General features: G+C 45.7%; 1 protein-coding gene across 1 annotated transcript in view; it reads left to right on the top strand.

Annotated features, from left to right (window-relative positions):
- The window catches only part of Kug (FAT atypical cadherin kugelei), a 726,821-nt gene that overhangs the window by 693,444 nt on the left and 11,072 nt on the right, over nt 1-22,305 (top strand). Inside the window, exons 7-16 of the mRNA XM_076323088.1 lie at nt 2,594-2,749; nt 8,654-8,806; nt 9,458-9,671; nt 10,851-12,411; nt 13,337-13,907; nt 14,877-15,048; nt 15,129-15,353; nt 16,683-16,706; nt 20,306-20,542; nt 21,140-22,192. Of these exons, the coding sequence (XP_076179203.1) occupies nt 2,594-2,749; nt 8,654-8,806; nt 9,458-9,671; nt 10,851-12,411; nt 13,337-13,907; nt 14,877-15,048; nt 15,129-15,353; nt 16,683-16,706; nt 20,306-20,542; nt 21,140-22,192 (4,366 nt within the window). The remainder of the gene's footprint in view (nt 1-2,593; nt 2,750-8,653; nt 8,807-9,457; nt 9,672-10,850; nt 12,412-13,336; nt 13,908-14,876; nt 15,049-15,128; nt 15,354-16,682; nt 16,707-20,305; nt 20,543-21,139; nt 22,193-22,305) is intronic.

Raw genomic sequence — 22,305 nt, 5'->3', positions numbered from 1 at the left:
TTTGTAGAGATTTTTTAAAGAAGAAGAAATTCTTATGTTTCTTTTTTTTTTTTAATTCTGAATTGTGGAGATTTAAGAGATCCTTGGAAATATTCCAAAACTGTATTTGCTGAAGGGGCGCGAAATTACTATTCTTGACGATCGAGAGATTTTTTATTCGCGTTTCGATCGTGTCGAGTGGGAAACAATTTATAGAGAGAGGTTGATATTTTTATTTCGTCTTTGGAATAATTTATAGAGAAAGGTTGATATTTTAATTTCGTCCACTTTCTCCGCCCAAAGTATGTAACTTAGTCCAAGGTGGAATTAAAATAGTAAAGGACAACTAAATTTTGGAGACGAGATTAAAATACAAACTTCGCTCTATGAATCGTCGAGAAGGAAATTGAAAAATAATTTATGAAATTGAACTATTCCGAGTATTTTAATTTCATCTTGGCGAAACAAGTTATTCCTGCGGAGGAAGAAGTGAAATTACAATAACTTATTTCGTGCGGTGGAGGAAGACGAAATTAAAATAACTCATTTCGCTCAGCGAGAGAGCACGAAATTGAAATACTCGGAACGGATGAACGCGTCGTGTTCGATTCGATGGATTATTTTCAACGACCGTTTTTTTTTTTCATAGTCGTTGCTATAAAATTATCTATTTCAAAAGTGGAAAACTTATCCAGCCCCAATTTTGTCAACATTTCGGACACAACTTTGTCCAAAAGTTTCTCTCGCGTCGATAATAATTCCCAAAAGACCAGTTTCTTTAATATCTCTATCTTTCATTTTAACATTCATGGTTCTCTGTCTACCAATCGTAATAATAAAACGATCAACCCCTTTTGCCCTACGACAAAGGGCTCTCCACTCAGAACTCTCATTGTCCTCGTAAATTTTTTTTTTCACATAAACAAATATCTCCAAGAAAATGCATTCGAACGTAAGATCGTGTACAAAATTCGCCCCTTACTCTTACAATCTCTCACACGATTTCTTTACCTCGAATCTTGCACGATATGTAGACCAAAGGATTAATCCATCCATTGCGCGTGTAACGATTTATTTCATATATTCGTTCGCGGATAAGTATACGAAAATATTCGCGAATCAATTTCACGAACACGACACCCGGGGAGTCTCGATCGAACCGACAGAAGGTGCGGAGGAGCCTTATCTCCGCGGGAACGTTTCCATGTCTGAGGAATAAGTTTCCCCAGGGCGACGTCCTCGGCGAGATTCCGTTGTCCTCTTTACATTTACGATCGGAAGGACGTACCCGGTCAGCCGCACCGATTGCACAGATCGCACGTGCGATATTCGCGCATGAAAATCGTGAAACCCGCGCGGTACCAACAGGGGAGAGGAAGGGTGCGCGGGATTAGGGTAACGGCCACGGTAAGTGGAATAAAAGAAAAGAGTCGACGGTGCACGAGAGGGTCGGGGAAACTCATACCGAGCGAGAAACGTTTCGCGATATTGCGTTACCATGGTCGCGAGTATGGCACACTTTGCCCGCGTACACCGCGCGTAACGTTTCGCGAACGCTCGAAATCGGCGCGCGTTTCATTCCAACGCCGCGAATTTTTGCCATCGCGCGTCTCGAGAGCTGTAAACAATTTCGTTTCTCGCAATTAAGTCCCAAAAATCGTCGTTTCGGTCTCGTTTGAAAATAGCAAAATTTTTCCACGAGTTTAAACTACTTTTGTCGCGTTCTCGTAGCATAAGGGGTGGACTCGAAGTGGTACCGGTCGAGCCAGCGATAATTCTATGCATGTTTTATTTTAGTTCACAGACTACAATAGTCGTCGACTGACTAATGACTGCAGGGTCGTTGGTTATTTTATTATCGTATACAAATACGAAATTATCGTTGGAGTGTCTAGACGGTGATACTTCCTTTCTGTCCACTGGCGAGAGTATCGCTTTGTGTTATTTTTTCTACGTTTGAAACTATTAGAATAGATTACATAGTTTGTCGTTCGATAAAACTTATTCAACAACGCAGTAGTATACTTTCGATAAGTTTTATCGAACGACAAAACTTATTGAATATAACTGAAAACATAACTGAAAAGCTACAAACAGATCGTTCGTATTACTATTGGCTCGTTCGGAAAGTCATTTCGCTTTTATTTGGTGAAAACGAAACACGATCTTTTCACAGTATACGAACATTTTATTAAATTACACATTCTCGCATTTTGGAGAGGGAAACGACTTCCCGAACAACCCAATATGTCTCTGAAATGAAACGATCTCGCGCCGGAGAACCGAACCATTTCGTAATCCGAAAATTTCCATATTCGAACAGTCGCGGTTTCACCATCGACTCCTACGAGTAAGCGGGTACGAGGGAATCGTGGTATCCGCGTGGAAATTTCACCCTCCTTCCATTTTCGTCGCGAGGCGGCCGTTAAACACACCACCGTCGTATTGAGAATAATGCGGCCGATTTGGCAGTCGAGTGGGCTCATTTTTCTCTATGCGCGGGAATGTTTTGTACCGCGGAATTTTTCTCCGTCGGTAGACTCAAGGGGGATGCGGCGAGGCGATAAATCTCGAGCCGTTTCTCAAACGTTCGATCGATCGTTCTGTGTTTCAGGTGACAGTGAGAGACGACGGAAGGCCTTCCCTGGCGTCGACGACCCGCGTGGTGATCGCGGTGGTTGACATAAACGATCACGGACCGGAGTTCGAGCAAAAATTCTACACAGTTCAGATCCCCGCATCGCCGTCCACCGACAAACCACTGTTCCAGGTACGTAGGTCCCTTCGATCCGATCTCATCCGGCGATACCCCGATCTTCGTAACTCCATCCGGCCTTCTAGTTGAATTGGGACATGGCATCGCACTTTCTTCGACCACCCCTACCCCCCCACCGATGTAAATCGAGGAAACGAACAGATCGGGGCCAATTCTGTTCAGTTTCGTTCACCCTTGTGTCTTTTTGTACACCACGTAGAAGCATCCCCCCAACCCGTATATTTGCTGTATATATATATATATATATATATATAAATTATCTGTTCGTAAATACCAGCCCGCGTAAAGAGTCTGGTTGTAGGTAGAGAAGAGAAAGATGCGCGAGGGTCGGGAGAAACTTCGATTTTCGGAAATCGAGAAGGCCATTTGTCTTCGCCTCGGTGTCGCATAATTCGACAACTACCGGGGGAAGTAGCTACCCTCTTTGACGTTTCCAATTCTCTTCTTTTACGAGCGAAAACTCCAGCTTTCCAGAGTATCGAACTCTCCCGACTCGCGGGCATCCTTCTTCCCGGGAGCTGATCGCAAACTGGTCGCGAACGCCACGACTTCCGGTAACGTCGATAAATATGCAACGTGTCCCGCGTAACGATCGTCACGATTTTTTTAGAACGACGACGACCGAGGAACACCGTTCCGAAGAGTTCGTTGGCTGATGAATCACCGTGAATTTTTCAAACGACCTATTGCAGACACTTTGCAACATAGCTCGTATATCAGTACGATACGAACTCAACGATCCACGCTGTGACCTTAACACTTTGAACGTCACAGTGGTCACTTGTGACCTTCACTTTGAACGTCACGGTGGTCACTTGTGACCTTAACACTTTGAACGTCACAGTGGTCACTTGTGACCTTAACACTTTGAACGTCACGGTGGTCACTTGTGACCTTAACACTTTGAACGTCACAGTGATCAGTGGTGACCTTTTGACGTTGTCAAAAGCGTAAAATCAACGAATAGGAATCGTTCTCGCGAAAAATTCTTTTATCGAGACAAATAACAGACTATCTTCGCACAATTCTATAGTAGAAAAAGAGATTCACAATGTTCTTCGACAATATTTGAACACAGACTAGAATCGACACCGAAAACGCTATTGACTGTAGCTAGAAACACGCGCGATGATGTTAAACATTAGCAAAATTCAATCTTCGCGCAATTCTACGGTAGAGTTACGTGGCAAAAATTCATGGTGTATTTCGTCAGTATTTTGCGTCGAACATTAGCAAAATTCGAAAAGCAACCGGGAAATAAGGTAATAAACGATATCATCCGAGGGACGACGAGGAAAGAGGAGCGGGGGAGGGGAGGGAGGGTCGTTAATACGATTTCAACGGTGATATACCTTTCGCAATATCCCTGGAATATGTATAATATAATTTCTCGGCAGCGTCGAATTTCGTCGAGGTCAGATTCGATTTCACTCGAATATCGCGTTACAGCTGTTCGTTTCCATAATTTCGGTCGGTCGCCATTGTGCGCGGTCTTTAATGCGCGCTGGACCTCCGGTCTGGTCGCTTTGGTGCGCGTCCTCGTTGAAAAAACAATTAGACACGATCGAGATAGAAAAATTCTCGAACGATCGTTACGATTACCTGTTCCTCGAAGAGAAACAGCGAACAGGAACAACGGAGGAGGCGTCGATCTCGACGTGGATACGAAACGAAGAGAGGAGGATATTCGAGGGGACCACCGTGTATGACGAAGTATAATCGAAACGCGATCATTTTGGCTAGTAAAACGATCGCGAGACGACTCGAGGTTCGTTCGAGGATCGCGGTTAATTACATCGGATCGTAGAATGTTCTCGCGACGCCCGTAGTAGGCGTCGTCGGGACGCACTCGAACGGTTTACCATTCGCAAAATCGACTGGTCGAAGCGGAAGTGTTCGTTCAACGAAACGGGACGAGAATCACGCGGCGAGGAACGAAGAGAATTAGCGTAAACAAAAGCGAAAGTTAAAAGCCATACTTCTCTCGTTCTCGACAGAAATCGAGGAACCGCTCGCGGGAGTTCGACCTTTCGATCGATACGTTACTAGAGAATGGAACTTGGGAGACATTTAGCCCCGACACCTTGTCAGGAGATCGTATCTTAAGGGTAAGGACACGTTGGCACGTAAACTAAGCGCCGCCTCGTGGCGCGGGGAGCATAACTCTTGCATAAGTAAATGCGGGACTGATCCGGGGGTAGTTTACGCGAGCTCTTTGCATTGATTTATGACCGCTTTTATATCGACTTGTACGTTCGTTATAATTATGGTACCGCAATTTTCATGCAACCCAGCTGCCCATTTTATAGGAGAACCGCCATGCATTCGTGTACTTGATCGATCGTCTTTTTCTCTCCTGCCCGATGCAACCCCCCTTTTTTTTAAGAGTCTCTTGAAAGCGTACCACGCGACTCCGAGCGAACGTCGTACCAGCTGGAATTGGAAAAACATTTCAATCGATCGATCCGGGGAGTTGTTTCTCGTTTCGTAACGGAGTTGTTTATTCTTTTAAAAATATATGGTACGTGGCACGTACCACGTTTAATGTACTACCAACGCGAGTCTATCACTGCTTTAGATCTAGGTATCTGGGTATCTGAGTATCTAGGTATCTAGGTATCTAAGTATCTAAGTATTTATATATTTGTCTAAGTATCTAGGTATCTAGGTATTTAAGTATCTAGGTATCTAGATATCTAGGTATCTAGGTATTTAAGTATCTAGGTATCTAGATATCTAGGTATCTAAGTATTTAGATATTTGTATAAGTATCCAGATATATAAGTATCCAGATACACAAGTATCCAGATATGTAACTATCTAGATACATAAGTACCTAGGTACACAACTATCCCGATATTTGACTACCTCGATACCTAGACATCCAAGTATCAAAATATCCGAATAAATATCAAAACATCGATGTATCTACGTATCCGAGATACCCAAAGCCACGAGATATCGAAATTCCAAAACTGTAAACTCGAACACCGGAACTTGGAAAAAGCTAACAACCCCGCCAGCTTCTTCGGATTCGTTCGCGAATTAAACGTTTCCTAAAATATTCGATCTTCGATTTCGCAACACCTTCAACCTCTTCCAGGTTCACGTTTCGAGACAACAATGCATTATACGAAAATTTCGTACTCGCGTCAGACTTCGCAAACACGATTCGAGTACGTCTCGAGGGTGTTCTCCGCTCGCGCGAGCGTTCAATAACGAGACGTTCGCTCGAACTCGCTCGGTACGCAATCCTTGGCTGTTTCTGTCCATCCCCCCCCACCCAGCCCACCCCACACCCTGTGTATGTGTACGTCTCGATCTCTACGTCGCGTTTTGCCCGTTTTGCTCGTCTCTATGTGTACACGTTATGTTACTTGAATGTTTGCCTATGTCTGTTACGGGGCTGTCGCCTGATCATTTTCCGTTCTCTCTTCGTAACTAATAATAAAACTCGCGGCGTTTTCGGACGCGTTTTCGCCCGATGGAAAGCATGTACGCGGTAACAGGAAGAGAGGAAAGAAAGGGAACGCTCGCGGCAAATACGACGTTTTCTCTCTGACGAATTGAACGCTAATTAACGCGACAGGCTTATTTTAGGTCATCCCATTTATTATACACCGTGTCGATAACCTCGACACGTTTGCTTGCCAATCGAGCTTAGATCGTCCACGACACTCGCTCACGTTCAGATGATCTATCGTGATCGATCGTCTATGTGTATACCCGATCCGCGTTTTGTCACGATGCTTCGCTTCCGTTCCAAGAATCGTCTGCCAAATGCAATTCGTCGAGAATCATCGACCATTATTTACCTATATTTTAATTATCGTACGGATACCAATATCGAGGTAACGGTCGTTCGGTTACACTGCCACAAAAGACCACCATGCACGTCTCCATCGTAACGATCATATTGGAACACCAGTATCGGGTCTACTGAGACTTAATTGCGCGATATTTGACCGGATAATATCCCTAGACTATCGGTAACGGATCCGTTCGATCGCAAATAACCGAGATCGTTTAAGACGACTTCCAGGTTGTCTCATTTGTAAGTATACGCTCTAACGTTGGACGACGATGCGAAGATGCGAGACGAAGCGGTGACGTAGTGGGGGGAATCGTGCCTCGACGACCTTGACCGGCCAATTTATTTTGCCTCGACCCTCTCGTTTCGTACGCGCGAATCTTCTACGCGAAACGAAGCTTCTTGATTTGTTTCCCATCGAACGAAAAAGCAACGCGTCTCTTTCACTTTCGTTCGTCGATCGAAAACCACACCGCGTATGGGATGACCTAATAATATTGTAACCGAATCGAGTATCGAAAAAAAAATTATAAAAAACAGCACGAAAACCGCGAGTCGAAAGACTCGAGCGGGTTACGAGCTGACAAACGGAGTTCGTCCACAGGGTGGTACGATGAAATATTCATCTGAAATATCTTCGCTGTTCGAAGTAACGAGAAATGTTGTTTATAAACGCTGTATGAAATCTTTGCACGTATTTTTTATTCCGCACATAGTTAATAATATAAAATATCCACGTTAGTTAAACGTATCAACGATTTTCATTATTTGTCTAGGTCTTCGTGACATTTTAGTGTCCTGTGACTTTTAAGCGGGCAATGTGTCGTCGTTAAAATACTTAACCATAGCTTTTTATAACAGATACACCACCGTATTTTGAGAAGTTAAAATTCACCGTTCTGTTCAACGATGTCACGAGATAACAAAAACACGGTTTAGAAAGATACAGTGGACTTTTTAATCTACCAGGTTGTTCAATAAGTTTCTTTTTCTCTAAACGCTAAAGAATTTCTGCTTGTAAGTAAATAAATACAAATTAATTAAAATATTGAAATATTTCTTTAGAGAGTATCTTCTTCGTATTTCTTTTTCTCTAAACGCTAAAGAATTCCTGCTTGTAAGTAAAGAAATAAAAATTAGTTAAAACATTGAGAACTCGAAGATGTTTCGAGCGAACGAAATGTTGGACCACCCTGTGCACACGTTGCCGCTTAAAAAATAAAAGCAGCATCGCTCTGGCTGTTCGGTGAACCGGCTACGATACATTTTTCCGTGTACGGGCAAGGGCCACGCGAATCCGCGTGCATCGGCTCGAAATAGCGTTCCGTGTTCGCGCGATCGATCTGCCTGTCCGCAGAAAACGCGGCTCGTGTTTAATACGCTTTAATGCAGATCGATATTTGGCAGCTCGTACGAGGAGGAGGGTACGTGTCTCGTCCTCCTCCGCCCTTCAGTTCCCTCTTTCTTTTTCGTTCTTATTTTCCTTCTTCTTCTTCTCTTATGGTTTTTTCGTTCACGCGTGCCGCATGATGTCGACTGTGCGAATGCTACGCTTCGAGGTCACGAGTGCAATGTTTCACGATGCGTCCGAAGAGTTCAGGACGGAGAACCATCTTTTTTCTTTTTTTTCTTTTTGGAAGATCTTAGAACGCGAACCAAGTGTCTTAGAGAGAATGAAATTTTGTTCCTCCTTGTCATTCGTCTTACGTTTTCCCTTAGAGCTGCGTGTTAGAGATTTTCGTGCGTCGATCGCTGTAGACAATGTTTTTTTCCCGTTGTTTTTCAATTCTCGTTTCATTCGCGTACATCGCGACGTTTCGTCGTTCGAATCGTCCACGAAACGAAGATCCACGGATCCACGCGATGGATCTCGCGACGCGTTCAGGGAAATCTCGGATCGAGCTCGATTCTCGTCGATCTTCGAGGATTTCTTTTCTATTTATTTCCGATACGATGGCCGCGCACGATACTAACGTCTCTTTTGTGTCGGTGTCGAGCTACTATGTTCGTAGAGAATGTGAACGCGGGAACGACGGGATCCTGTACAATGTTCGTCTAATATTTGCATTGTGTTCGTGTACGAACAGGTACTCGCGAACGATAAAGACATCGGCGATAATGGAAAAATCCAGTATAGCATCAAGGGTGGCCGAGGCAAGGGCAAGTTTAAGATCCATCCCACCACGGGAATGGTGTACTCTCAGCGTGGCTTCGAAGCCGGACAGGAATACGAAATGATGGTGAGTAGAATGGCAAACAAATTTCAGATTCGCTCCGGTAAATCGGATACACGCTTCTCTTGTTGAAAAGAAGCGACAAACGATCCTAGTAAAATCGAACCTGCACAGCTTGGCGTCGTATCTCGCCATTGTTGAATCGTGTACAATAATTCGTAAATGGTACGGAAAAACGAATTTGTTCGAATTTGTGTGTCGGAGTACACAAGAAATCGCTACAGAATTCCTGCTTGTAAATAAATAGATAAAAATTAGTTAAAATATTGAAAACTCAAAACAAATGTACGCTTGTTACAGTACTCACTTTACTACATTACCTTGTGAAAGAGTACCTTCTTCCTTTGCATATCTTTTTATCCGAACACTAAAGAATTCCAACTTGTAAGTAAACAAATAAAAATTATTTAAAATATTGAAAACTTAAAGCAAATGTAAACCTCTGTTACACTCTTCACCTCACTTCGTTACCTCGTAAAAGAGTATCGTCCGAAATGAAATACAACAGGTGAGATTCAACGCGAAAGAAACGATATACGAAGTAGAGAGTCTTCCACTCTGTGAAAAATCTTTGCGATTGGAATCGCAACTCGTCCATGGTAATTCCTTTGACGCGGCTCGAGTTTCCGTTGTAACTTGCGCGCTTCTGTTTGGCAGATAAGGGCCGCCGACAGCGGAGAACCACAGCGTAGTCATCAAACACGGGTATTCGTGCAAGTTGTCGATGTTCCGAAGGAATCCGAGAACCCACCGGTCTTCAAGACGACCAATCAAAGCGTCGAGGTCACGGAGAGCGACGAGGTCGGTTTCCTCGTGGCTCTCGTGCAGGCCACGGACAAAGATGGCGACTCCCTGTGGTACGATATCCTCGGTGAGTAGACACGCGAGTTACACCGCGAACCGATACATCCGTCTAACAGGGATTCGAAGGTTCGTTAGATTTCACGGTACGTCGTCTTTAATTGGCGAAATATTGGGTCCTGAAGTTACCCGTACAAGCAGCGCGCAAATGGTTCGGGGGGACGTAGATGGGGGTTAGCGGGGGTGGGAGAGGGGGCTCGAGTAACATTTTCCAAGTTAAGAGGGTCGAAGGTTGGGAAGTTTCGCGAGGTGGATCGTAGACAACGGTTAAACTTCGGGTCTCAAAATGGCTGCACCGGTTGGAAGTACGCGTACATTTACGTCTCGTCGTTAAAATTGTAAGATTTAAGGGAAAGAGGTTGCTCGAGTACGGTTTTGGAACTTGGACACCAGCCTAATGCCGAGAGAACTATTGCACCGGCTGGAGACACTTTGGGTCGACTTCTCCAGGGTACGGAGCGAGCCGACGTGAAAGAGAGAAATTTTTATTCGTCTATTAGAAGAAAATAATAACATCCGAGAAAATAATTATAGCTAACGGACCGAGGTACGTCGAGGTTCCAGAAGCAGGCTGTCTCGATTCGTTGAATAACCCGTAGCATTGGGAGTATTAGGTGTTTTTGAATTTTTCAATCTACTTTTCGTAATATTGCACAGTACTCGACGTTAACTCTCCAAGTAACCGAGTCGCGTGTACAGAGTAGCGGATAAGACTGATTTTCTTTCGTCGTTAACCCTTTGGACTCGAGAAGAGATCCTCGCTCGCCACTAATGATTCAGTGTACCGTTTTCCACAAAACTGTTCTCCAAAATGTTCCATTCCAGATGAATTTTACGACTTGAAAGTGTTCAGCTCTAGCCGGAATAACTGCTGCTACGAAATCTCGATTTGAAATTCCTCATCGTGGAATTGAACTCTCCCGAAAGAAAAAAACAATTTCGAGAATCCATCCCGTACCTCGATCCCTCCAACTGCGACCTACAATTATCGTATGTAGTACCACGATTCTCTTCGAAGTCCGAATCGCGAAGGTCTTCGTCTTCCAACCCCGTAACTTCGACATCGTGACGTCGAAACGCGTCTCGCGTAACGAATCGTTCCTCGAGGAACGGACCATCTTCCTCTACCTACGTTCTACTTTCCCTACATCGCGGAACCTACCTGAAAACTTCTCGGTGCGTGTTCCAGACGGTGACAAGCGGGACGAATTCTTCATCGGTCGGGACAACGGGAACGTGTTGCTGGCGAAGAAGCTCGACTGGGAGACGCAGAACTTCTACAATCTGACGATCGGTGTTACGGATAGCGTGCACACGGCCATGACGCAGCTGCTGGTCACGGTGATCGATATCAACGATCACCGTCCGGAGTTCACCGAGGGTATGTATCGCGTGGACATCTCGGAGAACGTCGAGAAGGGCGAGAAGATCCTCCAGTTGCACGCGACCGACGAGGACGAGGACAAGAAGGTGTTCTACAGCCTACACGCGGCCCAGAGCCAGGCATCCTTGGAGATATTTCGCGTGGACTCGAGGACCGGTTCCGTCACCTTGAACGAGGTCCTCGATCGCGAGACGATCGAGGAGCACGTGTTGACGGTGATGGTCAAGGATCAAGGTACACCCGCGAAACGCAACTACGCACGGGTAGTGGTCACCGTTCACGATCACAACGATCACGCACCGGAGTTCATCAGCGAGATCATACAGGGCAAGGTGTACGAGACGTCGCCGATCGGCGCCGCGGTGGTACAGGTATGCGCCATAGACCGTGACCGCGGTGAAAACGCCAAGATCACCTACTCGATCACATCTGGAAACGTGGGGAACACGTTCTCCATCGATCCCCAGCTGGGTGTGATCCGTGTCGCCCGCGAACTCGACCTGGCCGTCTCCTCGGAGTACATACTCCTGGTAAAAGCCACCGATCACGGATCACCGGCGTTGGCCAACACCATGCCGGTACACGTGATGGTTACCATGGCCGACAACGCCCCGCCCCGTTTCATCCAGAAGGAGCTGTCCGCGGAGATTTACGAGAACCAGCAACTGGGCACCTACGTGAAACACGTGGAGGCGAGAAGCACCTCCTCGTTGCAGTTCGAGATCGTTCACGGGAACAAGGACGACACGTTCTTCGTGAACCCGAGCACCGGTATCATAGTGATCAAGAACGAGCTCGACTACGAGAAAACGAAGTTCTACAATCTGACGGTGACCGCGACCAACATGGCCGCCGCGAACGCGCGTTGCAACGTCATCATCCACGTGCTGGACCGCAACGACAACGCTCCACGTTTCCTCCAGGCGACCTACAGCGGCGAGATCAGCGAGGGTGCGAGCATCGGATCCCTGGTGCTCACGAACGCCAGCACACCGTTGGTGATCAAAGCGGAGGACGCCGATTCCGAGCTGAACGCCCTCCTGAATTACGATATCGTCGAGGATCTGCCGCGAAAGTACTTCCACATCGACTCGAGCACCGGTGCCATCAGAACGGTGATGGTTCTGGATCACGAGAGCATACCGAAGTTCACGTTCCACGTAAAGGTCTCCGATTTGGGCAAACCGAAGCTACTCTCCGAGACCACCGCCAAGGTGACGATCCTCGTCACGGACGTGAACGATTGTCCACCGAAGTTCTTGAAGAACGACTACAATACCACCTTGCTGTTACCCACTTACAAGAACGTCGCGGTCGCACAAGTAAGCGCCGTGGATCCGGACAGCTCCGAGGGAATTACGCTCAGGTATGCCATAGTTGTTCGAAATACTGTCCTCTGGTCTTTCGAGACCCGTACGTGTTTCGACACCACGGTGACACTCGCTTCGATCTCGACGAAATGTTGCGTAAAATTTATACATGCCTCTCGCAGAGATGTGTGAGCTTTCGTTAATGTTTCGTCGATACAAGGACCTCGAGACTTTGACCCAGTCTTGATCAAGTATGCATGTGGATGTATCCCTTTGAAAGGAGAGTGTTTGTTAACTCTGGAACTACCGAAGGAGTCACTTTGAACTGCTCGAAACTTCTTTTTAAATTACTCCACCATCAACGGTGACTTTGCCTACAATACTCGTGAACGATTAATAGACAAAATAGACGACTAATGGTACTCGTAAATTAATTCGACCTTTCCCTATCCGACTACGAAGATACCTATCTGGTCCGATACAAATAGAGATACGTTCATCATTGGTAGTTCTAGTGTCAAACAGCTCGTACAGATCGAAAGTCTCTTGATCGAGTCCTCCTGTACAATGTCTAAAATGCATTGCACGCCAACAGTGTCTACTTAAAAATTATCCTCGCGCAAAGTGTACTAGTTAGTTTTCCAACTAGATACTTCCTATCTTCGATAATACCTTCTCTCTGAACGTATTGAAGCAATTATTCTTTTATTTACTAAATCTTCAAGATCTACAAATAATATTCCGTAGTTGAGTCAGTGACGCGTACATAATTTTCATCCCAGGGATTTTTCTCATATTTAACGAGTTCGCAACATCCTTGTCACACCCCACGCGAGGATAATTTTTCAACCACCATCGTGGTTGACGATTCTGGTCGTTGCACGCGTCTCTACAACCACTTAATGGATCTGCATGGTCTCTCCCTCTCTGGTTTCTTTTCCCCCGTTCGTTTAAAGGCAGTGGTCGTTTCTCTCGGTTCAGGTACGATATCATCGACGGGAACAAGGGGCACACGTTCGACATAGACGCTCAGACCGGCGTCATCACGGTTTATAACCCGGAACGCATGAAGAAAAGTTACCTCCTGCGGGTCCGTGTCTCCGACGGGAAGTACTCGAGCGTCGCCCAGGTAAATGTGATGGTCGAGAAGTCGGAGAACTCTGGTCTGGTGTTCCAAAAGGACGTCTACGAGGGAACGATCCCGGAAAACTCGACGCAGATCACGACCATAGCGGTCGTGAACGTTCTCGGTAGCGTCCTGAACGAGCACATAGTCTTCGGTATACTGAACCCCACGGACATGTTTGTAATTGGATCGACGTCCGGGGCGATCAGGACAACGGGGATTAGATTCGACCGTGAAGTTTGCGACCATTACGAGCTGATCGTGGAAGCGAAGAGTCAGATGCCGGACAGGGAGAAGCTCAGGGTGGCGCACGTGATCGTCAACGTCACCGTTCTGGACATCAACGACAACTGTCCAATGTTCGTCAATCTGCCCTATTACTCCGTCGTGTCCGTCGACGCTCAGAAGGGTGACGTCATTACAAAGGCGAGTGCACGAACCGTGGATATTTTGGGGAAAAATTACATTGCCCCGATCGATAGAACCAACGAATTGTAGACCATTGGTGAGGTGAACGAAACGTCTAGCTTCGAATCTACGATACGACTTGCGAAAGAATCGACTTGGAGGAATAGCGAAACTTCCGAGAACGGAGCACCCATTTTTTCAGTGTAATTCTCTTGTAACGAAGTATTGAAAACGCTTCGTTAATTGTAAGTTTCACGGGTGGAACGTTGTTAGATTGTTGTATTGGAACGAAAGCTTTTACTTAGTTTGTTTTAGTATGTTTAGGTATCGGAACAAAAGATTTTACTTAGTATGTTTAGATATCGATAGCATAGTATTCGGAGAAACTAAGATCAAACGATTAGTTCGATCCCAATTTCGTCAAACGTTACCAAACCCTGATCACGCGAATCATTCAATCACAAACGAGATAAAAGTTCCCCTCTGCAGGAGAACCGATAGGAAATCCTCCAAGTTGGTTTTCTCATCGTGGAATCTTTCCTCGTACTTTGAATTTTATAGAGAGTCATCTATCTAACACGGTAACCTTATTAAATAACTCGTAAACCTATCTGCGAAAAAGCGTTTCGAACCAATGGACGACAATTCGTTACTTTGCCCTTTTATTAAAATACGAAGGATCGTCGATCACCGAGTATCGAAGAAGGTGTAATCGACCGAGGTAAAACTGAAAGTGTCTAGAATCTGAAACATCGATAAGGTAATTCTTCGAATTTTAATCCCGCTAAACTTGTCCTACCTGTTGCGTCTTCACGAACCTGTTAAACGTGAGAACCGTACTCCATTTTTGAAACTTATATTCGTGTAATTTCATCGACGATGTGTTTCTCTTCTATCGGTTGAATGTCTCATCTTTCCTTCTCGTTCCGAGGTGTGTGTATGCGTATACAATAAAATGATAAACAAACTCGATACGATCGCGTACAGGTGCACGCAGTGGACATGGACAGCGGGGACAACGGGGAGGTGAGGTACGAATTGAAGAAAGGGCACGGTGAGCTGTTCAAGGTGAACCGGAAAACCGGCGAAATATCCCTGAAACAGAACCTCGAGGGTCATAATCGCGAGTATCAGCTCACCATTGCCGCGTACGATGGCGGTAAGTGGATCCGATGGCCGTGGCTGGCGTTGTTCCGTGGTTACGAACGATCCTCGACCAGCTACGAACGTTTATTTCAGGCGTTACACCTTGCTCCATCGAGGTGCCAGTGAACGTGAAGGTGATAGATCGCTCGATGCCGGTGTTCGACAAGCAATTTTACACGGACAGCGTGCTGGAAAGTATCGAGGTGCACTCGCCTCTGGCACTGTCCATACAAGCTGAGTCACCCCTGAGTCGCAAGCTCATATACAGCATAACCAAGGGGAACGATTTCGAGGAATTCGCCCTGGACTTCAACACAGGTGAGAGACCCGTGTTCGTTCATACGGGGAACGAACTGGTTCGAAACCGTCGAACGATGAAACCAGAAGATCGTATTAAACGCGCGGCGGACCCGTTATGGAACGATGAAGTTCCAACGTGAACGGAGACTACCTAACTATTTCGACGATACGCGCGATAAAGGCTTCAAAGAGGCTGGCCCCGTGTTTTCTCGAGGTCGCGTTCTTTACCTTTAGTGGTATACGTTCTTCTTTTGTTTACTTATTTTCGTACTTCACGTCATCGTTCCATACGAGACGATAACGCGAACGAGTAGACGTATACACAGGGTGACTCTCGAGTTTCGAACGTTTTGCACGATCGACGATACGGAGAATACTTTAGAGGAAAATATTGAACGGAACGTTGCGTATTTTAATCGTGATTTTTTATTGCAAAGTATTCTACGATTGCGTTCTGTTTCTCAAAGATCACAGTGTTCAGACACTGTACACTTTTCTTTTCGATGAAATCGAGTCTTCTCGTCGATTCCTGTGAAAATGTTAACTTCGTCGAAGGGTTGACACTTCAAGAGATCGAAAGACTCACCCTGTGTATCCTTTCTCGAGAGAGAGAAAAAGAGAGAAAGAGTGATCTTTCTGTGATTAATTTTTGTTCAACACGCTCCCGATTAGTGTTACGCCAGCGGCGAACGTGTGTTACATTCGAAACGCAAATGTGCGATCGAAGAGTGCTACATCCTCCGAATCCAGTCCCGAATTAAACGTCCCCTAACGAATGATGCTCGTCTCAACCCGGCTGCGGGACGCATAACGACATACGTTTCTTATTTTTTTTTTTATTTCCGTTTTCGAAGCGTGAAGGCTTACCTCGAGTTTAACCTCGTACACAAGCGCAGTTCTGTTTTAGCGAATGATATCGGTTCCGCTGTACATGTAATGGTATCCGGTGACTAAATTCTCTAATCAAGTAAAAACGGTGTAGTGGTGAGACGGTAGCAAAATGGGGATGTTGGAATGTATCGCACGTAACACAAGCTGCGGATGTATTTACACCGACGCTTCGTTCGGATCCGATTGACCATCGATGTGTTCGAGTTTCAGTACCGATCGACGTTCGAACGGAAATTTAGTATCTTTTTTTTTTTCTATTTTTGTTTGTTCACTTTGTTTACTCTCCAATTCCGTAATTTGCGAGGAACGTTCGACGATTTTTCCGTTTACGTTTAATTTTGGACAGTAGACACGAATCTCCCCTCTTTACCTGTCTCTCCCAATAATTTATTCTTTACGAATGCTTATCTGATTGAACTAGAAATTAAAGTTTTGTTGTATCTCCCTGTTTCGCAGCCCCCGACAGTAACAATGGTCCTTGTGAGTATAAAACATACTAGTTCTATCCGTCTGCTGTGTTGCACTGTACGATGCTACTGCACTGCTCTCTGGTTTTACTGCACGACTCAAAGTTTAACAACGAATCTCCTTCTTCTTCTCGCATCGATCGCTCGCGACGTAACACGTGTCTCTCTCTCCATCCGCTAATTCCCGAATTAAAATCGACCCCGAACCCCTACCCCCCCTCGTTGGCTGGGTGCACGAATAACGGAATAAGTTAGAGCAGGGCGAACGTGGGATTTCGAGCGAAATAACGATCGTTATTCAAGCCTTGTTAACATTTGTATCGCTTTATCCTGTGGATAACGCAATGACGGAAACGTTACCACGAGTTGCCATGAGACTATAATGGGATTTAGGGGACGTATGTAGATATACGTGAGCTGCAACGTTCCACGGGTAATTAACGTAATTAAAGTACCGAGAGAAAATATTTCCGATCGTTAAATTCTCGTCTTAATACCATCGAGTTCCGATAACGGTCTCGCGACACTCGAGACTCGAGAAAAAATAGTTGCAACGGTACGGATGTTTAATTGCCTCGATATTCAAAAATCGAGCACTCGATTTTTCGAACCGTACTTCGAGCGTTTCGATCACTCGAGTGCTCTACTCGGTTACGAGTGTTCGAATTTTTCCCAAAGATTTGTACAGCTCTACTTTCCATCTATCCACGTTCATCGGAGTTCCTTAGAAGTCTGGGTAGAAAGTATTGGCCGCTCAAGGTCACCTACGATCAGTACGCGAGACCCCCACTTTCACTCCGTGTAAATTTGTCGAGCTCACAGTTTCTCAGCAGCTACACTAGAGAGTAGATACACTGACATCTCCAAGGTCGTTACATCCCCTTTTTCCCCCACTACCACTTACCAAACCTACTCGATCTTGAAGATGTCAATATTTCTGGTCCCTGATACGGCGTAAAGAACGTAAATCAAATATACGAGACAAAAACAGTAGTTGAGCGAGATGGTGGGGGCTAGCCACCGAGTGACCTTCAGCGGCCGATATTTTCGATTCGTACGCGTAAATTCCTCGTCCAAATGCTAAATACGCTCGTGTCTAAAACAAGGTACAATAGATATTCTTACTAACAAGTATCATTACCGAAACCTGTTTCTTCGAACCATCCCTCTCGTAACACCTCTTTTAAACGCAAAAATTAACCGTAAGGACCCAACCGCTTTTCGATTGACCCTTTCAGACACATTTTCACGAACACAAATTCGCGACGGGAACACTTTTGTCGTTTTTCTTTATTTCGTTCAAAATCACTGCTGATAAATTGCCACAGAAATTTCTGTTACTTTCGCCGAGTGTCTCGAAAGGGTTAAATGTATCCTACTTCCTCCAGCTTCGTCGAATCGGGTTGCTTTGTATCGTTCCACGCTGCACGCAAGATTTTGTACATAGGAAAACTTCCGAAACCGTTACACGCTTGAATATATATATATACGAAACGCCAACGATCCAAAAAACTGGAACAGCCATCTCCGGAGACTTCCGGTTCCCACGTAGCTTCTGCGACTGCACTTACTCGCACCCGTGTATCCGGTTCTTTGGAAGTTTAACCACTTAACCGCCCTGATCGCACGATGCACAATTCTCTAGTCAAAAGAAAGAAAAGGAGAACAGAGAAAAACCGAAAGAAAACGTTGAACGTTAATAACAATGCAACTTTTAACGGCATGTTAACCCCCCGTTACTCCTTTCCCGGGTAGAAAGCGCTTTTGGTCGTGCACTTTGCTCCACGAACATACTCTTACTTTTATTCACCGTTTCCCACCCCCGACCGTAACTCGAACCGGTCTCATTATCTCATAGAAGCAACGGAGCTGTGTAAAACGGGCTTGGAGCACAGTGTTGCTTAAACGCAGTACGTTGTTACTTCGGAACCGCTCTTGCCGCAGTAAATTTATCTCGAAACACGTCTCGACCGAGGCTTATCATCGGCGCACCACATCTTTTTTTTCAATTTTTTTTTTTTTTATTTTTGTTTCGTCACCTACCGAAATTCTTGCAGCTTCACTCTGCTCGCATGACGTGCCTGCACCTTACATCGCGCCAATGGGAACAGATACCGCGCTCGCACCTCGAATCGGATGTAACGTAACGCCGCGTTCCCATGTGTATAACGCGCGACACTGAATCGTGCTCCATGCGCTCGAAAAGCCTCGATCTTTGATCCTTTCGAGACTCCAAAGGCTCACGAAACGTTCCACCGTAATATTTTATTTTCGTGTTTTCGAAATATATCGATTTTATAATTGTACACCTTCCTTGTTGATTACATATCAGCGGGAGGGTTCCATGTACTGTTTACGGTATATTAGTATTGGAACAGTTCGAGTTTTTTTTTTTTTAATTTGTTTCCTAGAAAAGTGGTCTCGAAAGGGTTGAGAAACTCCGCGTATGAAAAAGGCGAAAGTAATCGCGCGTCGTACATGTTGGAACGTGGCATAATGCAAGAGCGAAAGGGGTATAGCAACGTACCCCGTTTTTAACAGGTTGACTACGATAGATTCGTGTTTAATTCCTCTTCTTCTTGAGATCGTACGACTCGGATATCGACAATGTTGCAATTGGGTATCGATAATGTTGCACCGGAGTAAACGAAGATCTTCGAGTATCGTCGAAGATTTTACACAAAGTATTATTCGTAGAAAATTTAAGGTACCTACCCCTAAAACAAGTTTATTCCTCGCTGCATGTTTTAATTTCGAAATATCTTTTCGACATAATATTCTACACACTTTAAACTTTAAGAAAGTAAGAAAGAAAAAAGAATTCGATTTTTTCGACTCGTCAGCGTGGTGTCCCCCCTTAAAATGATCTCGAACAAAGTTGCAAAAGACTGGAACAAATCTTGCAGTCTCGATAGGGAACAACAGTGTCTCCCTGAGATGCTGACTGGAAAAATGTCAAAACTATCGTTCAGGTGTGTAACTCTATTGAGAAATATACAAACGTGTCAGTGATCTCAAGAAGTAGTCACCCGTTCCACTCTACTTTTCCAATATTCACCGTTACAGTGCATCTGGATAGAAAAAAAGAAAAAAAAAGCACATCTTCCTTAGATCGTCGAGTAGTCTAGACCCGGATAACCCAATCGTACGAAGCAGGCCCGGAAAGTCAACCTGTTAAGTCGCATACCGCACTGTCATGTTCGAAGGTGCAGACATTCTGGTAGCATTCGCAGATTCATTCACGGTATCCGAACGTCTTGTACAAACATGTTTTATTACGTGACTTGCATTCGCCAGTGTCCCTTAGTGTCCGCGAAACCGAGCAACTCCTCGTGTACCCGATCGGCCCGGAAAGCGCACTCTGCATCGCGAGAGTTCCGCGAACGTCGGGAAATTACGCTTTCGTTTATTTTTCTCGCCAACTCTCGATTCGATCCGTAGAGGATCACGGCTCGCGCGCAATGTCCTCGAGATGTCCTCGAGATGTCCTCGAAACGCGAAACGATAAGAAAAAAAAGGAAAGAAAGAAAGAAAAGAAGAAGTTTCTCGGCTTTGTGGACGCTACGCTGCATAGAGTGCTTTGGGTCTACAATCTTCTCTTCAATAAATTAGGTGTAATCTATGTGGTGGATGAGCTGGATTATGAACAGAAGAAGCAGTACGAGCTGACCGTGCGAGCTACGGACAGCGTGTCTGGGGTTTACGCGGAGGTGCTCGTTAGCATCCTCGTGTTGGACGTGAACGACTGCCCCCCAGAATTCACTCAGGACTCGTACAACATTTCGGTCTCCGAAGCTGCCTCGTTCGGCACGTCCGTATTAAAAGTCAACTCCAGGGACAACGACACGGGTAAGCTTCCCCGTTCCCCCGTCCTACTCCCTATCGGCCCTTTAACGCATCTACGAGATCGTATTGACTCCACGAAGGTCGAAGGCCTCCTTAAATTTCTGATCTACGTCGAGTGGAGGAGGATCTCGACGCGTCTCGTAAATAACGCGAGCCTCGGTCCTTTGTGTTCAAGGAGGATCGGTGTTATTGCAATTATCGTGAAGGTACTCTCAACGAGTGGCCCGTGTAGCCGCGTCGCGGCGCCGGGATACGCTGGTCGCGAACAAATTGAAAAGAACGAACCGGGGACAAAGAGAAACCGGTGTTCTTTATCAACCGGCGTTGACCGCCCACTTATTATAATACTTTCGCGAATCCCTCGCGATTTATTCGGGACTTTATATAGTGAATAAAGATTCTTAAAAATGTATAGTGATACGTTTAAAGAGAAAAGAATCGTATTTTTTCGATGTGTATGTCGAAAGAATCTTCTCTACCCGAGCAATAGCTTTCACGATCCTTCGTCCCTGAACAGTTCCTCTCGTACGTGTCCTCGAACTTCAAAAACAAATATCGTCGATTATCGTCTCGACTAAAATGAACCTTCGTCGTACGCAGGTATAAATCAACAAGTTCGTTACGCCATACAAAACGACACCGAGAACAGCGTGGATCTGTTTCACATCGATCCCGAGGAGGGTGTGATATTCCTGAAGAGATCGTTGGATCACGAGGCACACGAGTCCCATCACTTCACGGTGATCGCCATCGATCGGGGTGTACCGAGCCTGGCGAGCACGGCTCACGTTTGGGTGACCGTCATCGACATGAACGACAATCCGCCAAAGTTCGAGCAGCCGTCTTACACGTGTTCGCTGTCCGAGCACGCGGAACGGGGTCAGTTCGTGACGGTGGTGTCCGCCAGCGATCCGGATTACGTCGACGAGAAGCTCACGTACACCATCGTGGGCGGTAATGAACAACAAACGTACAATATCGACCAGTCGACCGGTATCATTTCACTGATCAATATGCAGAACTTCGGCGAGAAGAAGCTGAGCATGTTGAACGTGTCCGTTACCGACAACGTTTACACGAGCTTCACGCGTGTCAAGATCGAGATATTGCCCGCGAACCGTCACAATCCGAAGTTCCCGAATCCGGTGGTGGAGGTGACGGTACTGGAGAACCAGCTACCCGGTAGGTTGGTGACCAGCGTGATAGCGAGCGACGAGGACTTCGGTGACTACGGGACCGTGATATACACAATAGCGTCCGATATGATGAAGGAGATCTTCGACATCAATCGTTTGACCGGCGAGATCGTGACGAAGAAGAAATTGGACCGCGAGGAACAGAAACTGTACGAGGTGTTGGTGATGGCTACCGACGGTGGCGGTAGATCGGGATTCGTGATGGTCAGAGTGAAGGTCGGCGACGAGAACGACAACTCGCCGATGTTCCTCTTGAGGGAGTACAAGGCCAGCATACACGGGAACCTGACACTGAACACACCGTTCCTGAAGGTCAAGGCGCAAGACGCCGACGAGGACGACGCAGCCAGGATCGTTTACTCCATATACGAACCGCAGTCCTCGGAGGCGAAGACGTTGTTCGGTATCAATCCGGACACCGGGGCGATGTTCCTGCGCAAAAGCGCGATACCTTGGGGTAAGAGGGAACACTTTTTTAATTTGAAGTGTACAAATCGAATCAATTGTTATCACAATGTAAAACGTTTCAATGATGTTCGTTCATCGCACGCGTTTAATTATATTTTTCAG

The sequence above is a fragment of the Ptiloglossa arizonensis genome, chromosome 11 (assembly GCF_051014685.1).
Source record: "Ptiloglossa arizonensis isolate GNS036 chromosome 11, iyPtiAriz1_principal, whole genome shotgun sequence".
NCBI lineage: Eukaryota > Metazoa > Arthropoda > Insecta > Hymenoptera > Colletidae > Ptiloglossa > Ptiloglossa arizonensis.
This window is presented reverse-complemented; position numbering and strand designations above follow the sequence as displayed.